Source organism: Rhododendron vialii, chromosome 5a, assembly GCF_030253575.1.
Source record: "Rhododendron vialii isolate Sample 1 chromosome 5a, ASM3025357v1".
Classification (NCBI taxonomy): Eukaryota; Viridiplantae; Streptophyta; class Magnoliopsida; order Ericales; family Ericaceae; genus Rhododendron; species Rhododendron vialii.
Window position 1 is genome coordinate 27,032,659 of NC_080561.1, and position 16,711 is coordinate 27,049,369.

At 36.5% G+C, this 16,711-nt stretch overlaps 2 protein-coding genes across 6 annotated transcripts in view; one reads left to right on the top strand and one right to left on the bottom strand.

Moving 5' to 3' along the window:
- The window catches only part of LOC131325631 (calreticulin), a 43,633-nt gene extending 37,124 nt beyond the window's left edge, over positions 1-6,509 (top strand). The window contains exons 1-14 of one of the 5 annotated variants that reach the window (XM_058357970.1): positions 993-1,171; positions 2,654-2,761; positions 2,925-3,117; positions 3,204-3,462; positions 3,558-3,614; positions 3,709-3,756; positions 3,840-3,926; positions 3,999-4,056; positions 4,151-4,218; positions 4,303-4,398; positions 4,483-4,530; positions 5,872-5,901; positions 5,990-6,070; positions 6,167-6,509. In XM_058357970.1, coding sequence (XP_058213953.1) covers positions 1,072-1,171; positions 2,654-2,761; positions 2,925-3,117; positions 3,204-3,462; positions 3,558-3,614; positions 3,709-3,756; positions 3,840-3,926; positions 3,999-4,056; positions 4,151-4,218; positions 4,303-4,398; positions 4,483-4,530; positions 5,872-5,901; positions 5,990-6,070; positions 6,167-6,178 — 1,245 coding nt within the window. In that variant the 5' untranslated portion in view covers positions 993-1,071 and the 3' untranslated portion in view covers positions 6,179-6,509. Of the gene's footprint in view, positions 1-992; positions 1,172-2,653; positions 2,762-2,924; positions 3,118-3,203; positions 3,463-3,557; positions 3,615-3,708; positions 3,757-3,839; positions 3,927-3,998; positions 4,057-4,150; positions 4,219-4,302; positions 4,399-4,482; positions 5,902-5,989; positions 6,071-6,166 lie in introns of those variants that run through there. The other 4 variants (XM_058357972.1, XM_058357967.1, XM_058357969.1 and 1 more) reach the window with 4 other exon arrangements.
- Positions 6,510-8,637: 2,128 nt separating this feature from the next.
- LOC131327757 (histidine kinase CKI1-like) lies at positions 8,638-16,339 on the bottom strand. Its single transcript, XM_058360892.1, has 6 exons — positions 16,079-16,339; positions 13,498-14,151; positions 12,627-13,002; positions 11,347-11,921; positions 10,063-11,094; positions 8,638-8,982 (listed from the first exon to the last, which is right to left on the bottom strand). Exons 1-6 carry the CDS (start codon positions 16,337-16,339, stop codon positions 8,773-8,775), a joined length of 3,108 nt encoding a protein of 1,035 aa, XP_058216875.1. The 3' UTR covers positions 8,638-8,772.
- Between the last annotated feature and the right edge of the window lie 372 nt (positions 16,340-16,711).

Here is a 16,711-nt window from a genome sequence, read left to right on the forward strand (position 1 = left end):
AAAACTCATAAAAACATAATTAAGCTCATAAAAACAATATATATATATATATATATATATATTTGATTGATTTTATATAATAAATATATTTATTAGACCAATATACACCAAAAGGGTGAGTAGCCTAGTGGCAAAGAGAGTAGAGATCCTTCTGGTCTTTAAAACACATAAACCAGATCGAAATTATTTGACCGGTTTGAAAAATTCGGTCTGATCTGATTTTTTCGGTTACGATTGATTTTTCGGTCTTGGCTAATAGCCCTAACTTTAACCCTCCTTATAAGAGAAAGACAAAGTTAAATCTGAAAGGCTTAAATAAGATTTTGTAAATCATTTTCCTAATTGATTGCCCTTTTTTGCCTAGCATAGGACTGGTTTGGCAAAAAAAAAGACTTATTCAAATTTGTTAGTTTTGTGTTAATTTTTATGAATTATTGATTTATTTCGATGAGAGTAATCAAAAAAGTAAAAAATTATAATTTGAATGCAAAATTTTGTCTTTATTCAAACAATTATGAGTTTCGATTATAATTTTTAAAATTTCTATTTCTCTCGTTGATAGATTATAATTTTTTAATTTTTCGATTTCTCACGTCAAGATTAATCAATAGTGGAGTAATTCACAAAAATTTAACTTAACACTATAAAATCCAGAAAAAAAAAACTTAAAATAAAGACAAAAAAAATAGTGAGTCAAAATAGATTATTTTGCCAATCCAGCCCATAGTTATTTGATTGATTATACTCCATTTAACATTCACATGGAAAAGCACTGCCATTGTTTTATGCAAAAATCCCAACGCCAAATCTCGTGAAATCCCCAACCAAGCCAGGCCAGGCCAGATGTCGTGCAGTACGAATCCCTCCAATTCGTGCCATCATACAATTAACCTCCGCCACGTCAAATCCATGACACTCAAACACACGTGTCATTTTCTGATTCGTATATTCTCATCAATATAGGATGCACTGTAAAAAAAATCTCCACGCAAAAAGGGGTCTTCCTATATAGTAGCACAGTCTCGTCTCTCTCTCCCTCCAACAGTTCTCTCTCTGTCTCTCTCTAGAGCCATGGCGACGGAGAGACGAAACCCTACTCTTCTCTCTCTCATTGCCCTCTCTCTCCTCGCGATCGCGTCGGCCGAAGTCTTTTTCGAAGAACGTTTTACCGGTACTCTCTCTTTCTCTAGATCGTGTTTTTATCATTGGTTGCTTATTTTCTTTCACTTGCATTTCTATTGTATAGATGTTGAGTTCGATCTTCCTTCTTGATGATTGGCATTGTAGTTACATTCATCTTGTGGATCTGATTAGGTCAAATTGGTAACTTGCAACTCGTGTGATAGATCTGTTTTTAATTCAGGATATACTCGCGGTTCCGAATGAGATGTTTCTGTTGTGTATTTCGTGATTCAAATTACGTGGAAGTTATAGAAATCACTTGTAGACAATCTTTATTCATTTTTGTTCCTTTTGACTTGTGGGCATATGTAATTGATTAATGGAGTGCTTGGTTATTTGTTCTGATCTGGGTGTTTAAACAGCGAGGAACCCAGTACAGTGTAGTGTAGGCATCTCCAGACGTTATGTGGTAGTAATTCCAATTTGGACGTCGCTGCCGTCAGTTGCAGTATCCAGAGTGTTTTTAGATTAGCCAAATTTTGGGTGGAAATTGGAATGGTTTTTGAGAATATGAAAAATATTTGTGATGGTTTCTGCAAAAGAGATTTGGAAACAAGTATTGAAACCCATGAACCAAACAAGTTTTCCTTGTTTTCTGGAAAATGAATTTCGGAAAGAGAATTGAAGAACTGAAATAATTAAACGTAATTGTGGATTTTGTTCACTTATCTTTGTAAGTGACGGACTGCTTAGTCCTCTGTATTAATGTACCTGAATAACTGTACAAGTAAGAAATCCACAGCTGTGTGGACTACACTTATTGGAATGCTATTTTAAACTCTAAACAATTTCATTCCATCTAGTTTCTTTTGGCTTGTAGGATTAGACTGTGATCTAGGTGTGCATATGCTCTCTAAGCACCCCAATAACAATATGTATACTTGTGTGTACGCATTTACCGATATCGCCCAGCTGATATCGACACATATCGATATACAGGAAAAGTGCGATCAAATAACCAAAAAGTTCATCGCGCAGAAACAGGAGATAGGTTGTTGTAGCCTTTCGCTTTTACGGTTGAGTTACTTTCTTTTTTTTTCTTTTGGGGTAAATTAGCTTGAAATATAAAAAAGAGGTTAAACGAATGTAGTTGTTTACAAGAGGCATATCCTAGGAAACAAAGAAGGAAAAGAAAATAAGAAAAGAAAAGTGTGTGCTCCCCTGCACAACTGATGGGATAATGAGGAAAACCGAGCACAACCCGCATGGCAAGGTATAGTAAAGCAGTATGCCTTGCACAACCCGCAAAGCTAGGAAGCATATCAACAGAAGTATCATATAAGTAGAACAAATGTCTCCCGTAACACAATGTAAATAGTGCGAAACATCAAAAGATAAAGTGGAGGAGATAATTTCTTTGAACGATCCTTTATTCCTGCCCATTCTTTCTTTGAAACTAGTGTTTACTGTCAGACGCTAAATAGTTATTTGTTGCTGCTATGTGATAATTACTCTCTGGTTCACTGTCAAGATGGTTGGGAAAGTCGGTGGGTGAAATCAGACTGGAAGAAAGATGAGAACATGGCTGGGGAGTGGAACTACACTTCTGGTAAATGGCATGGAGATGCTGATGATAAAGGTACCTTCTAACTTGTAGTAATCTCTCTGTCACACTGTAGAAATCTTTTTATGGTCGTTTTATAAAGAGAGGCGGGTTTCTCTCTCTCTCTCTCTCTCTCTCTCTCTCTCTCTCTCTGAGTTTCAGATGTTTACTTGATTTGTAACTTCAATTCCTGATGCAGGCATCCAGACCAGTGAAGACTACAGGTTCTACGCTATATCAGCTGAGTACCCTGAATTCAGTAACAAGGATAAGACCTTAGTTTTCCAGTTTTCTGTTAAGCATGAACAGAAGCTTGACTGCGGTGGTGGCTACATGAAGTTGCTTAGCAGTGGAATTGATCAAAAGAAATTTGGTGGTGATACCCCGTATAGGTAACACACTTTTTCAGTTTACTTTCTAGAATATTGTTATCTCTTTGTTAAATGTCTGACTTCTGATATCATACGGTTGTATGCAGCATCATGTTTGGTCCAGATATCTGTGGTTACAGCACCAAGAAAGTCCATGCCATTCTTACGTACAACGAAACAAATCACTTGATCAAGAAGGATGTTCCTTGTGAGACAGACCAGCTGACTCATGTCTATACATTTATCCTCCACCCGGATGCCACCTACAGCATCCTTATTGACAATGAGGAGAAGCGAACTGGTAGCTTATACTCTGATTGGGACCTTCTACCGCCAAAGGAAATCAAGGACCCAGAGGCCAAGAAGGTTATTTGTTACGCCAGGATACTTTTGAGTTTAACATTTTATAAATTCAATGTTTTTTTATTTGCCACATCTTCTCAACTACTTAATGATGGCAGCCTGAAGATTGGGATGACAAGGAATATATTCCTGATCCTGAAGACACGAAGCCAGAGGTAATAAACAATTTAATACCAGCTCGTCCATTTTTATCCCTAAGTTTATTTGACAGCTTAGAAACTTAGTTGTACTGTTTTATTGTCTTCACAGGGATACGATGACATCCCAAAGGAGATACCAGATCCTGATGCCAAAAAGGTATGTGTTTACAATTTCCTGTCGAATATTATATACGAGGAATTAGGAAAATTTTACCGAGTGGACATGGCTTGCAATTTCAGCCTGAGGACTGGGATGATGAGGAAGATGGCGAGTGGACAGCCCCCACAAGGGCTAATCCTGAGTACAAGGGTCCATGGAAACAAAAGGTTTGTCGAGTTCTTGATTTAAGTAATTTCATATGATTGAATACCCGTCTTATGTCAATTTCATTTTCGCAGAAAATTAAGAATCCCAACTACAAGGGAAAGTGGAAGGCACCTATGATTGCCAACCCAGGTGGTTGTCTGTCTTTTGAAGGCTTTCCATGTTATCCCAACTCTCATCTTTATGTTTCATGTTAACTGACTTCTGCAATTACTATGACATGCAGATTTTAAGGATGATCCTAATATCTACGTTTTCCCGAGTTTGAAATATGTGGGCATTGAGTTGTGGCAGGTATTTCGATTTTTGCCCTTCCAAGTTTTATTTGTATAGGAAAATTTGGACTATGACTGAGTACGGTGCATGTTCTTTTGTCAGGTTAAATCTGGAACCTTGTTTGACAATGTCTTGATTTGTGATGATCCGGAATATGCCAAAAAGCTGGCAGAGGAAACATGGCGCAAACACAAGGATGTATGTTGACCTTTTGTCCCTTAAAAGCACGTTGTTGAAAGTTCCTCCTATGTCAGTTTTTGAGATTATTATATTATTCTGCAGGCCGAGAAGACGGCATTTGATGAGGCAGAGAAGAAGAACGAGGCAGAGGTACTTTTTTTTTGTTGTACACATAGTTTTAAATATCGGCCAGTTCATACGTTTCGGGGGAAAAAACAGGGCAAAAAAAAAAAAAGTTTCGGAATTTTAGCAAAACGTGGGCTTATTGCAGTGTGTAAAAAAAAAAAGTTTCGGAATTTTAGCAAAACGTGGACTTATTGCAGTGTGTGCGCGAGGCTCAAATCCCGGATTTGCACCCCCTATGCGCGAATAACTCGTGACGCGCACCCGGTTAATTGGTTTCTGAATCAATTTTCCAAATTGCCGCCCATTTTCCTGAGCGTGCGAGACCTCTCCTTAAGTCCTCATTCACAAACCCACTAAAGTGCAAATTCATTTAAAGTAGATAGAAGTTTTGTAACTTGCCAATGTGGGACTAGAGAAAAGTAAGCCAACTTTGGGGGCAAAAGCCGCAAAAGTATATTTTTCAAGTTTTATACATGTTGCTGATGATTTTTAAAAATTTACGACCGCGACACCCGACTCCCGCGACGTATCACCGATACGTCCCGATACCGATATACCGCGACCGATACCGCGATGGCGACCGATACCGCGATTTAAAACTATGGTTGTACATGACTAATATTCATGATATTTGAGGGACAGTTTCCCCAAAAAAAAATAAACTTACTTTTTGGACATTTTGGGATTTTTCTTGGATTCTTTCAAAAAAACAATTGGGTGCAAGTCATAATTTTTTACTTTTCTGATTCCTCTCATCAAGATAAACCAATAATCAACAAAAATAACGAATTCGATTTTTTTTTAATAAGGACTAAACAAAAAGCCAAGTTGGCTTTTTTTGGGAAACTGGCCCCGAGAAATGGTAATGCTCATTCGTAGTGTTTGGTTTGGTGGAATGATTTTTTAGGGTCATTCCTTCGCCTCCCAATGGGATTGGTATTCATTCACCTAAAATTGGTGACTGCCTAGGAAATCTAAGGTGGATTTCCAAGGGAATGACCTTTGGATCTTCATTCTAGTGAACGAGACACTGCCCTAATATATTTAGGTCACAAAATGGATTGATTTTAGAAAGGCTATTCCTTGGCATCCCAGTGGAATGGGCATACCACTAAATTGGTGAATGGGTGATTCTATTTTCAATATAGATCTTTGTAAATATTTTTAGCATGTCAAAGGTCAGAATGATCCAGTGGACCAAACACTACCCTAGTATTTCGAGATCTGAAAATGCATTACTGCATATTCAAGATGTAGTACCTGTGGGGAAATATAACTAGCTTATAAGAGTCTGAACATTTTACTGGGTGAATATTAATTCTGCATTTTCTGTCTTTTGTTAACTTCTGGATTTGATTTTCTCAGGAATCAAAGGATGACCCTATAGATTCTGATGTAAGCTTATGGACTTATCACCTTAGTGTATCTTTTTTAATTTGTTTGTTTCAGCTGAGTGCTTATTATGTGGTAAACTGTTTTCCAGGCTGAGGATGCCGATGATGACGCCGATGCCGATGCTGATGATGATGTCGATGACACAAAGGATGCCGATGAGGCTGCACATGTAAGGATTCTCTCTACTTTAAGTTGTTTTGATTCAGTTCTGTATTAAAGATCAATCAATTTAATTTTTCTCATTCTGTCTGGTTTGTATTTCCAGGATGAACTGTAGGGAGAGGTACAATGTTCCGGTGACAAATCGGCGTTTGAATTTTTGTTTTTCTCATGTTTTTTTTCAGTTGTAGTTTTTTATCTTTAGGGAAAAGACTGTAGAGGCCTGCTTGCAAAAAAACTGCGGGTAATTTATAAATCCCATTCGCTCCCGATTATCAGAATAATAGAGAGATGCACATTTATGATGTTAGTTTGGATTTGGAAATCATGTATAATGGCCCCTTTTGGCATTCTTGGTTGGGGAATGGCTGCACCACTTTCCATTTTGTTACTATTTCGTGATAACCAAGATTTCCGGATTTCTATACCAAAAGTTGTTATTTAGCTCATCGCTTATCTGAAGGTACCATGGATTTTGTGGGTCAACATAGATGTGTTGATTTTGTAGACCTTGTGGAGACTTTTTAATTATGTAAAAGCATGATTGATTTTGATCTACTATTTTGTTAATGATTTTTACAAAATGAATAATTTTGATCATCAAAAGTGGACAAGAATTAGCACACAAATGCAAAATTGGCCCAGTTAGTTATTTCTCTCAATGCTCTTAGGGCACCACTTGGCAGTTCCCTAAGCTTTTTTCCACCACACATTTTTTAGGGTACATACGTTTGGTCGAGAGAGAGAGAGAGACTCATTCAGTAAATCAGAATAAAATAGTATCTTTTGTGAGAATATGGATCTCATTTGGTGGTTTCCTAATCTTTTTCTCACCACACATTTCTGGGGGTACATATATTTAGTCGATTGAGAGAGAGAGTGACTCATTCAGTAAATCATAATAGAATAGTATCTTTTGTGAGAATATGGATCTCATTTGCTTCTTGGGAACCTTCTGCCTGTTGGGAGCGTTATGCTCTTGGTGTAATAATCTGCAATCCTAACTCGTGGTGGCTAATGCTGAAAAAACCATTACAACTACTACTCCACCCGAGACCCGATAGGCGGGAATCGGAAGACGGTGTCACGGGACAAAACTCGCGACTCCAAATCTCCAATCCTTTCAAGTGTTTGAATTGATAAATAAGATTTCTGGATATATTTTATTTCCTTTTTTTCTATTGACCGCAGTTAGCTTTGTCTTCCAACTTTGGATCTTACCCGGCTTCAAATCTTATTTTATCTTTTCCAATTTATTTAACAAATAAAAAGGAAAATCTTCATCGGATCAAAAAAATAAAGGGACAATCTTCATTTGCTTTACAACTCCTTGGTTTTCAGTCCAAAAACAAATCAACCCAAAGAACCAACAACCATTTTTTACTTAGGACTGCAGGTAATCAAATCACAAATCAGTCACAGTATAGAACTAATTCAACGAATTTTACAATAAGAACTATTCCTCCTTTCAAATCACAAATCAATCACAGTGTAGAACTCATTCAACCAATTTTACAGATTTCTCCTTAAACTTAAAAAGATCATACTGGAAGTGGAATAGAGGCCTAGAGGGTATCACACGACATGGTATATGGATTAAATTTGCAAGAAAAATAAAGAAAGAAAATACAATTAACTTAGTTACAACGCCATATATTCCACATATTAGCCGTGAATATACTACTATTACGGTAACAATTGAGTCCTAAAGCATGCTGATGTGGTAATCATTCAAATGGTTCGACACACGTTTTCATGTTGCTAAAAGAGATACGTTCCTTTCTTACTATGAGAGAGATTCGTTCCTTAGGTCACATTTAAATGGTTCGAGAAGTGTAGTCGAAGTGCAAAGATGCGGTAAGGTGTCAATGGTTGGACACGCTTTTAGGAGTGTCTCGATGTTTGATACCATACACCTCCAACGTGTCACAGCTTCGTTAGCTATGGAAACTTGAAGAGATTAATTTCTCTCTTTTGCACACACGATAATTTCTAAAAGCTCATTACTTGAACTGAATTGTAAAACACCTCATAGATTCATGACTACTCCATCAGTACTACTTGCCTCTAGCAAACTCAGTTCAAGTATTTCTTTTTGGAGCAAAAAGTGTATGCAAGTTCACGTTACTCTACATAGCCTCTAGGGCATCCTGCCCCCATTATCACCTAGCCATGTGCAGACAATCTCACTAAACATTTGTCAAGTTGAAACTTATGTCCTGCTATGTGCTACGATCGCTAGTATGTGAGGTCCCATGAAGCGATTATAAAAACTTGAACCTAATCATTGAACGAAGAACTCCAAATATTGACCCATTGAAACAACTACGAACTTGGGTCTAAGTTCATCTATTTCAAAGCTATACAGTTTGCTTACCGCGAAGCCAACTCTGATGTTGTCCAACTATCTTAATATGTGCAACAGTTCTATAAGAGTTGATGGTTCTACCCCTTAACGTATTAGAAGACATATTGTATCAGCTTTACCTTAGAGTAGTTTCCCCTATTGAGCAAAACAAGAAACATGTTGAAATAATATAGGTCACAAAGGCACAAGACAATGTGGAGGTCAAAGAATTAACTGCTTTGATGATCAAAGCAAAAATACCAAGGAGAATGAACATAGAACTGTACAAAAAATTTGGATTTTCTACAAAGAATTTCTGAACCAATCTAATTAACAAAGTAGGTCTTGAATGTTGTCAATCTATTTCACTTCATCTCAATGCATCGAATCGCATCTAACAACGTGTCTTCTCGCAATGGTTTCGTTAAGTGAAAGTCCATTCCAGCGCGCATGGTCTTGCTAGCTTCTTTTGCCATGGTATGAGCCGTCAATGCAATGATTGGAATGTGGATGCCATAGTGTTGCTCCTCCATTCTTATGAGTTTTGTTGCTTCATAACCATTCATTATCGGCATCTGTTCATAAAAATAGGTGCAAACTTTGTAAGGATTAAAAAAAAAATTGCCTAACACATATGATTATCACCAAGGGGAATAATAAAAATCAAAGAACTTAGATCTTTAAAGAAAAGTAGCTATTTGTTAGCAACTTTAGTTCAGGAAGCCGATCAAAAAGAAAGAAAGAAACTTTAGTCCAGTAAACTTCATTAAGATTACAAAAACCTAAATCAAGTTATACATTTTCTCATAATAAACGTAAAAAATGAAATTTGTATCTTTTTGTGTGGAATCCACGGGACTAGAGTAGTTATACACCAATTAGTGCAGTCACCTTCCCAGAGGTCATGTATCGAATTGGTTCTCAAACTTGCAGTAAACGACAACCTCCAAACACTCTTTCACAAGCGTCTAACACTAACACTTTTTTTTTTTTTTTGAGTTAAAAATTTATTGAACAAACTTGGGAATACAAGATCTAAGGGGCATACCCCTGAAAAACAAGAACCAACAACTACCAAACAGGCCCCTAACAAACAGAGAGCACAACAAAGAGCACCATCAGAACAAAGTCTAACCCCTTGGACCAAAGACTATACTCCAAATGGCTAAGAACTACAAATTATTGCATTAGCATCAGCTCCTCTTATAGATCTCCATGGGCAAATGACAACACTTAGGTCAGAAGTGTCCGGTTTTTTCTAGCCCTTTTTTACCCCTTTCTTTTGAATACTCTGTGGACATTCTAAAACACACTAGACATGCTAGGACACCGTCAAGATACTATGTAGGCATTTTCTTGACACTTCAAGGAGTCAAACAGAATACTCCAATAGACTTTTAGAAAAGCTCAGAAAAAGTCCTTTTTTTTTTTTAAGGTGATCTAGAATGTGATGACACATGTGAATGTGAGGCATATAAGACATTTTTATTATAATAAGGACCGTATATTCTATATTTCCTGCATGTAATTGAACCATATAAATATATCTTCTTAACAAGTTTTCAACGGGTTGTGTGCTCTATCATTTCAAAATATAAGTATTGGAGTGTCAGTGAAGTGTTGGTGCTATAGGGTAATAACAATCAAGAAAATACCTCACAATCCATGAAAATATAGTCATAGGGGAGAGCTTCGAACTGTCCTTCGCTCCTTTGATCACAAAGAACTTTGCAAACTCGATCAAAAGCCTCTTTCCCATTCACACAAACATCGACAATTGATCCAAGTTTACGAAGACTGGTAGTTGCTAGCTTGCATAATATCTCAACGTCTTCGACGACCAAAACTCTTTTCCCACTCAAGGTACTTTCACTCATAGTACTCGAGTGGACAGCGCGTTGCGTTTCTTGAGTTGCTTCAGTTGATATAGGAGAACTGCATTGGTAAATTCCTCCATATTCCGGCAAGAGTCCTAAGACTCGACGTATGCTCGATCCATGAAATGGCTTTGACAAAGTGTGATCACATGGAAGACTTGGGCTATTTTTTTCAGGGCTTTTGGCATGAATGAATGGATTATCCAACCAAACAACCTTGCATTGGATATTCTGAGTCTCTTTCTTAAGATTAGCCAGCACTGAGTTTAGTTTAGAGAAAGGTCCAGCACAAGCATCAACAACAATAAGTATAAAGGTTGGTAAGTGTTTAGAATTACTTTTCCTGGAGGAAGGATCATGGATTCCCGAAAACCCATCAATGCCTGTTGAATTAGAATTACTGGAGGCAGATTTGCTCAGGTAATCAAGCATACATAACTCATTCTTTTCTAAAGAATTGAATCGAGAACAGTCCAACTTGCGCTTTAACCTTTGAAGAAGTTGACAAATCTCTCTCTCTTGCTTAGCAATTGAAACTTTTATGCCTAAGTTTTCAATAAACTTCTTTGAGATTTTTCTTCGTTCTTCGCCGGTAATTAGAAGCACAACATGGGACCCCTCTAATTTACGAGTAGGGGACCAGCGATTCAACCCCAATTTGTGATGAAAATCAGTTGAAATACGATCACTAGTATTGCAGTCTTCCGAGTCTTGCATGTTAACTGCAAGAAAAATATTGAACTGGAAGCAAGTTCCCCTTTCACTGTGCTCTTTATCCATGATTTTGATCTCTCCCCCCATCAAACGCACCTGACATATAATTTATAGGAGCATTAAATCATATTTTCACTAAAAGCTATAACACCAATTTGTGAAATATAAACAACTTAAACGGATTTTAAGTTTGAATGTGAAAGTTTGCTATTATAAATTTGACTGCGAAGTTTACACTTGTAAATTTTAGGGGGAGTATTTTTTTCCTTTACCTCTTCATTCTCTCCATAATCTATACGCGGAGAAGTGTAATTAAAGAAAAAGTTCAGCAGATACATTTTTACTTACCAGTGATTGGACAATACCCAGTCCCAAACCACAACCTTCATGTCTATGGGGTGATTCTTTAACCTGCACAAAGTTTTCAAAAACAGATTTCTGGTTTTCTTTGGGAACTCCCTTGCCAGTATCATCCACCTCAAATACAAACTCCATACAATTGGGATTCTGCCTTAGTGTTTGAATCTCTTCCAAGCCACTGAAACGTCCATTATTTCTGTCACACAACCTTGAGAAACATTTCAAAATGTCATTGCGGTTGGAAGCAATTATGGCGTCTTCTTTACTAGGTTTCTTGACTATGGCACGGACTGAGACATGACCTTCTGATGTAAACTTAACAGCATTGTGAATTAAATTGCACAAGATCTGTTTGAGCTTCCCTCTATCTCCTTTAACAAGACAGAATTTGAAGATTGAGCCATCGCAAGGATCAAGCACAACATCCACACCTTTATTCATGCCATCGGGATAATACATATCGACCACATCCTCGAGAAGTTTGGTCAAGTCGAATTCTTCTTCTTCAAGTTGCATTTTCCCAGCTTCAATTTTACTGATATCAAGCACAGAATTCAATATGCCTGCAACAAGAAAAATTAATTGAAGTATAGAACTAATCAGTATTCTGATTCTAATGTTTATAGCCCTACACAGTTCAATCTTTAGTAAGATATTATTATTGTAGGTAGCATCTCGTCATCTACTATTGAAAAAGGCAACAAAATTACATTGGATAGAATTGAAACAAATAAACTAAAAAGTTGGAAGGAAATTCTCTGCTTTAGTGTACATTCAAGTTCATTGATATTTAAAGCACATTTTCGGCCCATTTGGGGAACTTGAATAAACTCAAAGTTGGCATGATAGACAGAGATTGTTTGCCACTCATCCTTCTTTGGGGATAAGTAGAAGTTCATGGATTCTACATTTAAATTCATTGATTTACTTTTTTGGAAGATAAAATGGATATCCCAAATTTGACGGCAGGGGAAAAAAAAGAGTTCAATTTGATAATACCATGTTAGCTCAATTTGATGAATTCACAGAATTCACAGGATAATCATAAAACCACCTTCGTCCTATGTTTTGTTGATAGATTCTTAAACTCGCTTTCTTGAATGGAAATTATATTCATTCAAAGTACTTGAGTATAAGTAATTTTCGTTTCAAAAATAGTATTCTACAGGGAAAATACGTACGAAACTTTTTTCTCGAACAATAATTGAATGAGGTTTTTGCTTTGTTAAGATAATTTTGTAGAAGTCATGGGAAAACAAGGATAGTACCATGAAGATCCGCAGCACAAGTCTTCATGAGACTTAAGTTATTCGCTAGATCAGAATGAGGAGTGGCTTGTTCAAGACAGGGGTCAATCCAACCAGTTATGCCTGCCAAACAAGAGCGAATATCATGGCTTGATGTAGCAAAGGCACGACTCTTGTTCATACTCTTACGCTCAGCTTGTTGAGTCGCTTCCATTTGCTTTATAAGCGCGGCACACAAGAACATTTCCCTTCTTGCAGCCCTTATGATCAAGGTCATGAAAATGCAAAGGGAGATAAGTACTACAACAAACATCAGCACAAGAAGTGTGAGGGCAAGATTGCTCTTTTCATGAACTAGACTTTCCAATCCTTTAGTGGGGAAGGACAGTACATATACCTGAAAAACAAAAAATAAAAACATTACTATCAACGTAACTAAAACACATAACCAACATATGTTATTTTTTCACATCTTGTGTTTACTTTTGTCCTTTTGGTATTTTCACAACAATCAAACGGGTATGGCACACATAAGAAAGTGAAGATTGTTAAAAAGAAAAGCGGGAAAAATGAGATATTTGACATGAATCGCATCGGTGGAAGCCAATTGGAGGAGGGAACTAATTTATTTTGCCAGGATTTTTTTTATGCCATGTCAAAATGATTAACCTTTTACTTTAGCAATACATGCATTCTACTGAAGATTAATTTTAAGACTAATAGATACTACGGCAAATAGAATATCAAAGATGGCTGCAACATTTTATCTCTTACTTGACTTGCCAATTTAGCATAATTTTAGTATTAATAGTGTACTGAAATGACAGCATATTGATAAGAGGTACTAAAACTTGTCAAATAGCACTAGTTTCAAGCTTTAATCAAGGCGTACCGATGGAACTCCTGCAATTTCAACAGGTGAGCAGTAAAATACGTACTTAATTCCTCTAATCTTCGCATTGAAATGGCAGCCTTCACTGTCAAACAACTTGCACAATTTGTTACGATCTGTAATCACACCATCCATATTCTTCCCATATAATGACACCGTGCTATTTTGTACGAAAATTTTAATGTCAGGGAGCTTGGTTTCCACAATAACATGGCCATCGTTTGCAGCCAAATGAAAATCAGAGCCACGAAAATCTATCCCGGTGAAAAAATCAGTGAATACATTTACCGGGACTCCTATGGAAATCATGCCTCTCCCATCCATAGCCGCGGTGCTAGAAAATAAAAGATCTCGAGCTTTATTCCACCCGATTCCAAAAGAAGTATGCCCGGTTCTTAGATTTGAGAAATTCTGATACCAACTTGTGTTGAACTTGGACATAAATTTTGAACTGATTGCTGCTCCATATAGTTTTCCGGTGTCGCGATTAACCGATTGAGTGTAGTATGTGGAGGAAAATGAATTGTTGGAAAATACTGCAAGTGTCTGATCCTCATCATTGTAGAATGTGAACATTCGTCCATCTGGTCCTATGTAAGAAACCTGTGATAGATTGGGGATTGTTGACAGTGCTAGGAACATAGTTGGTGCAATCTGAGGAACATCAAAACATCAATTCATGAGAAAATATATACTCAACAGTACGTCTCAACCCGTCCAATGAAAAATTAAGTTGATGTTGCATTTTTCTTTTGCATCAAATTAAAAATCTCAACTAGTTCTTTAAATTTGGTGCGAAATGTTCAACAAATTTTTATCTTAAAAAATGACAAGTCTTATTGTAGCAGACTAAAATTATGAGATAGAGGAAGTATATGTTATCATACGCAAAAAAAGCTGTTAAAAATGCTATATAGGATGACATGCCAGATTTGACTCTTGTCGTTTTAACCTACAAGATCCACTAGAGTGGCTTATTATTTCTAAGGGTTGTAGGAAAGGTGCAGCAATGGCGGATCAAGAATTCAATATACAAGGCGCAGTTCTTAGTCATAAGCTTGACAATATTTTTTCCATGTCAAACACAACATTAAATTAAGTCCTAGTTTTTAGAGATGGACTTTCTTACTTACTAAATTGAAAGGCACGTGACCCCACTGAAGTCAAAGTAAATCCACCTCTGGGTGCAACAAATGCTAAACGAGTTTAAATTCTTCCCACCTAAAGGGGAAATTTTTGGGTATCGGGTGAGTACTATGTGGCTATGCCTGTTCGGCGTATCTGAATCGTCCAAAAGTGTGTTGGACTGCCTAGATTGAAACCCTTTCTCTCCTCTCATTCCACCACTCTCTCTCCTCTTTCTCTCTCCAAATCCAAGCCGTCCAAAGCCGAAATGGATGGCCCGAATACACCGAGAACGCGGTATCCACCCGGCACCCAAAAATTTCTCCACCTGAGGAGAAAACCGTGGGGTTTCTACCACCCATTGTGAGTCCCATTGCACATTCATTACAGTAATATGATCTTGTAGGACCTCCAGAGTGGTATATTCACACAAAAAATCAGCTTGATTACACATTAATAGATATATCAAAAGTTGAATTTTGGTTGATGAAATTGACGATCAAGTAAGTTTAACTTTTGACTTATGGACTGTCCATTATATAATTAAAAAATTAAATTTTTTATATATCTATTGATATTAGATCAAGCAGATTTTTCTAGGGATATAATGTTTTGTGAGCTCTACGAAATGAACGCTTTAGATTACTGTGATAAATGCATGATAGATCCTACAAATGTCAGTGGTGGAAACTTAAGGTGGACAAAATTTAAACTCATGCTAAATAAGTCATAACTTCAACACAGAGTTGACCTATTTTTTGGATATCAATGTTATACACATTTTTAGTTGCTTTCGTACACTTTTGACAATATCAATACATTTTTAACACATACCAAGTTTATACAAAGTCCATTTGATGGACTTTGGCACTGTCCAATATAAAAATATCATCACAACATCTTTCTGTTATGCACACATATATTCGAGAAGAATAACACTTTCTTAATATATTGTATAGCCATTTGGATAGGGAATGTTCTACAAACAAGATTTAATTTTTTTGTGAAAATAAAAGTTAGAAGTTAAGAAAATTTGCATTGGGAATCTCTAGAAGATACCCAGCTTCCTCGTGAATGGAGCACACACTCTACCTTTATAAACCAACTGCAACATGAAAATACTGTGAACTTTTTCACTTAATTTTAGCGATGAAATCTAAAGTTCGATGGTATTTCGTTGCCAAATTGGACCTATTTGGCAATGAAATGGGATTTCGTTGTCAAATGACACATTTTTGTGAGAAAACCCATATTTCGTCTCCAAAAGGTACCTCTTGGTGATGAAATACCATTTCTTGAGTTGAGTTTATAGCATAATTTCTAAAAGATTGAAGTTGCCCCCACAATGTCACTTATTTACCTCCATTCCCTGAAAATGAAAAAAAAACAAAAAAACTACCAAATCATTTTGAATAAACTTTTTTTGAAGTTAAATAAACATTCTCGAAAAACTTGCCTTGGTTTGAATAGCATCGAAAGATAGCTGAGTTCCATTCAGGTATGAACTAAGAGCTCTCGCCAAATTTGATGCTGAAGAATTTAGTGGGAGTAGAAGCCTTGCAGTGTTTTCTATTTCTGAAAATGATTTGTTGCGAAGTTGATTGGACTGCAGTGTCACCCCATGCTCAATTTGCTTGATCGTAAAATATAATTTCGATATCACAAAACTTGAAATTCCCTGTGTCATGCATGAAGTTGTTAATAAATCACGGGCCATTTATGGAAATCATTACTCCGTGTAAGAGAAAAATCAAAAACAGCTTCGTATGAATCAAGTAGTTTGTTTTGTTAATTAATTGTAATTGGTTAAAATAGTGAGTGAGTCCCATTCAAATTAAGTATGGGACTTTTACCATTTTAACTAGTTAAATTTCGGGATTAACTAGTGGGTGACGAAAAGTGAACTACCATGATATTTTGACATACATACAATAAACTTAAATGGAAGTTTGTAAAGAATCGCACCAATTAGAATTTTGGGCGCTGACATTCTAATAAGTGTCATTAACATATCATTTTTATTCGATATTTTGAACAAAGATCTTAAAATAATTTGCTTTTTTTCTTGCTATAAATAAACAAAGAGAAG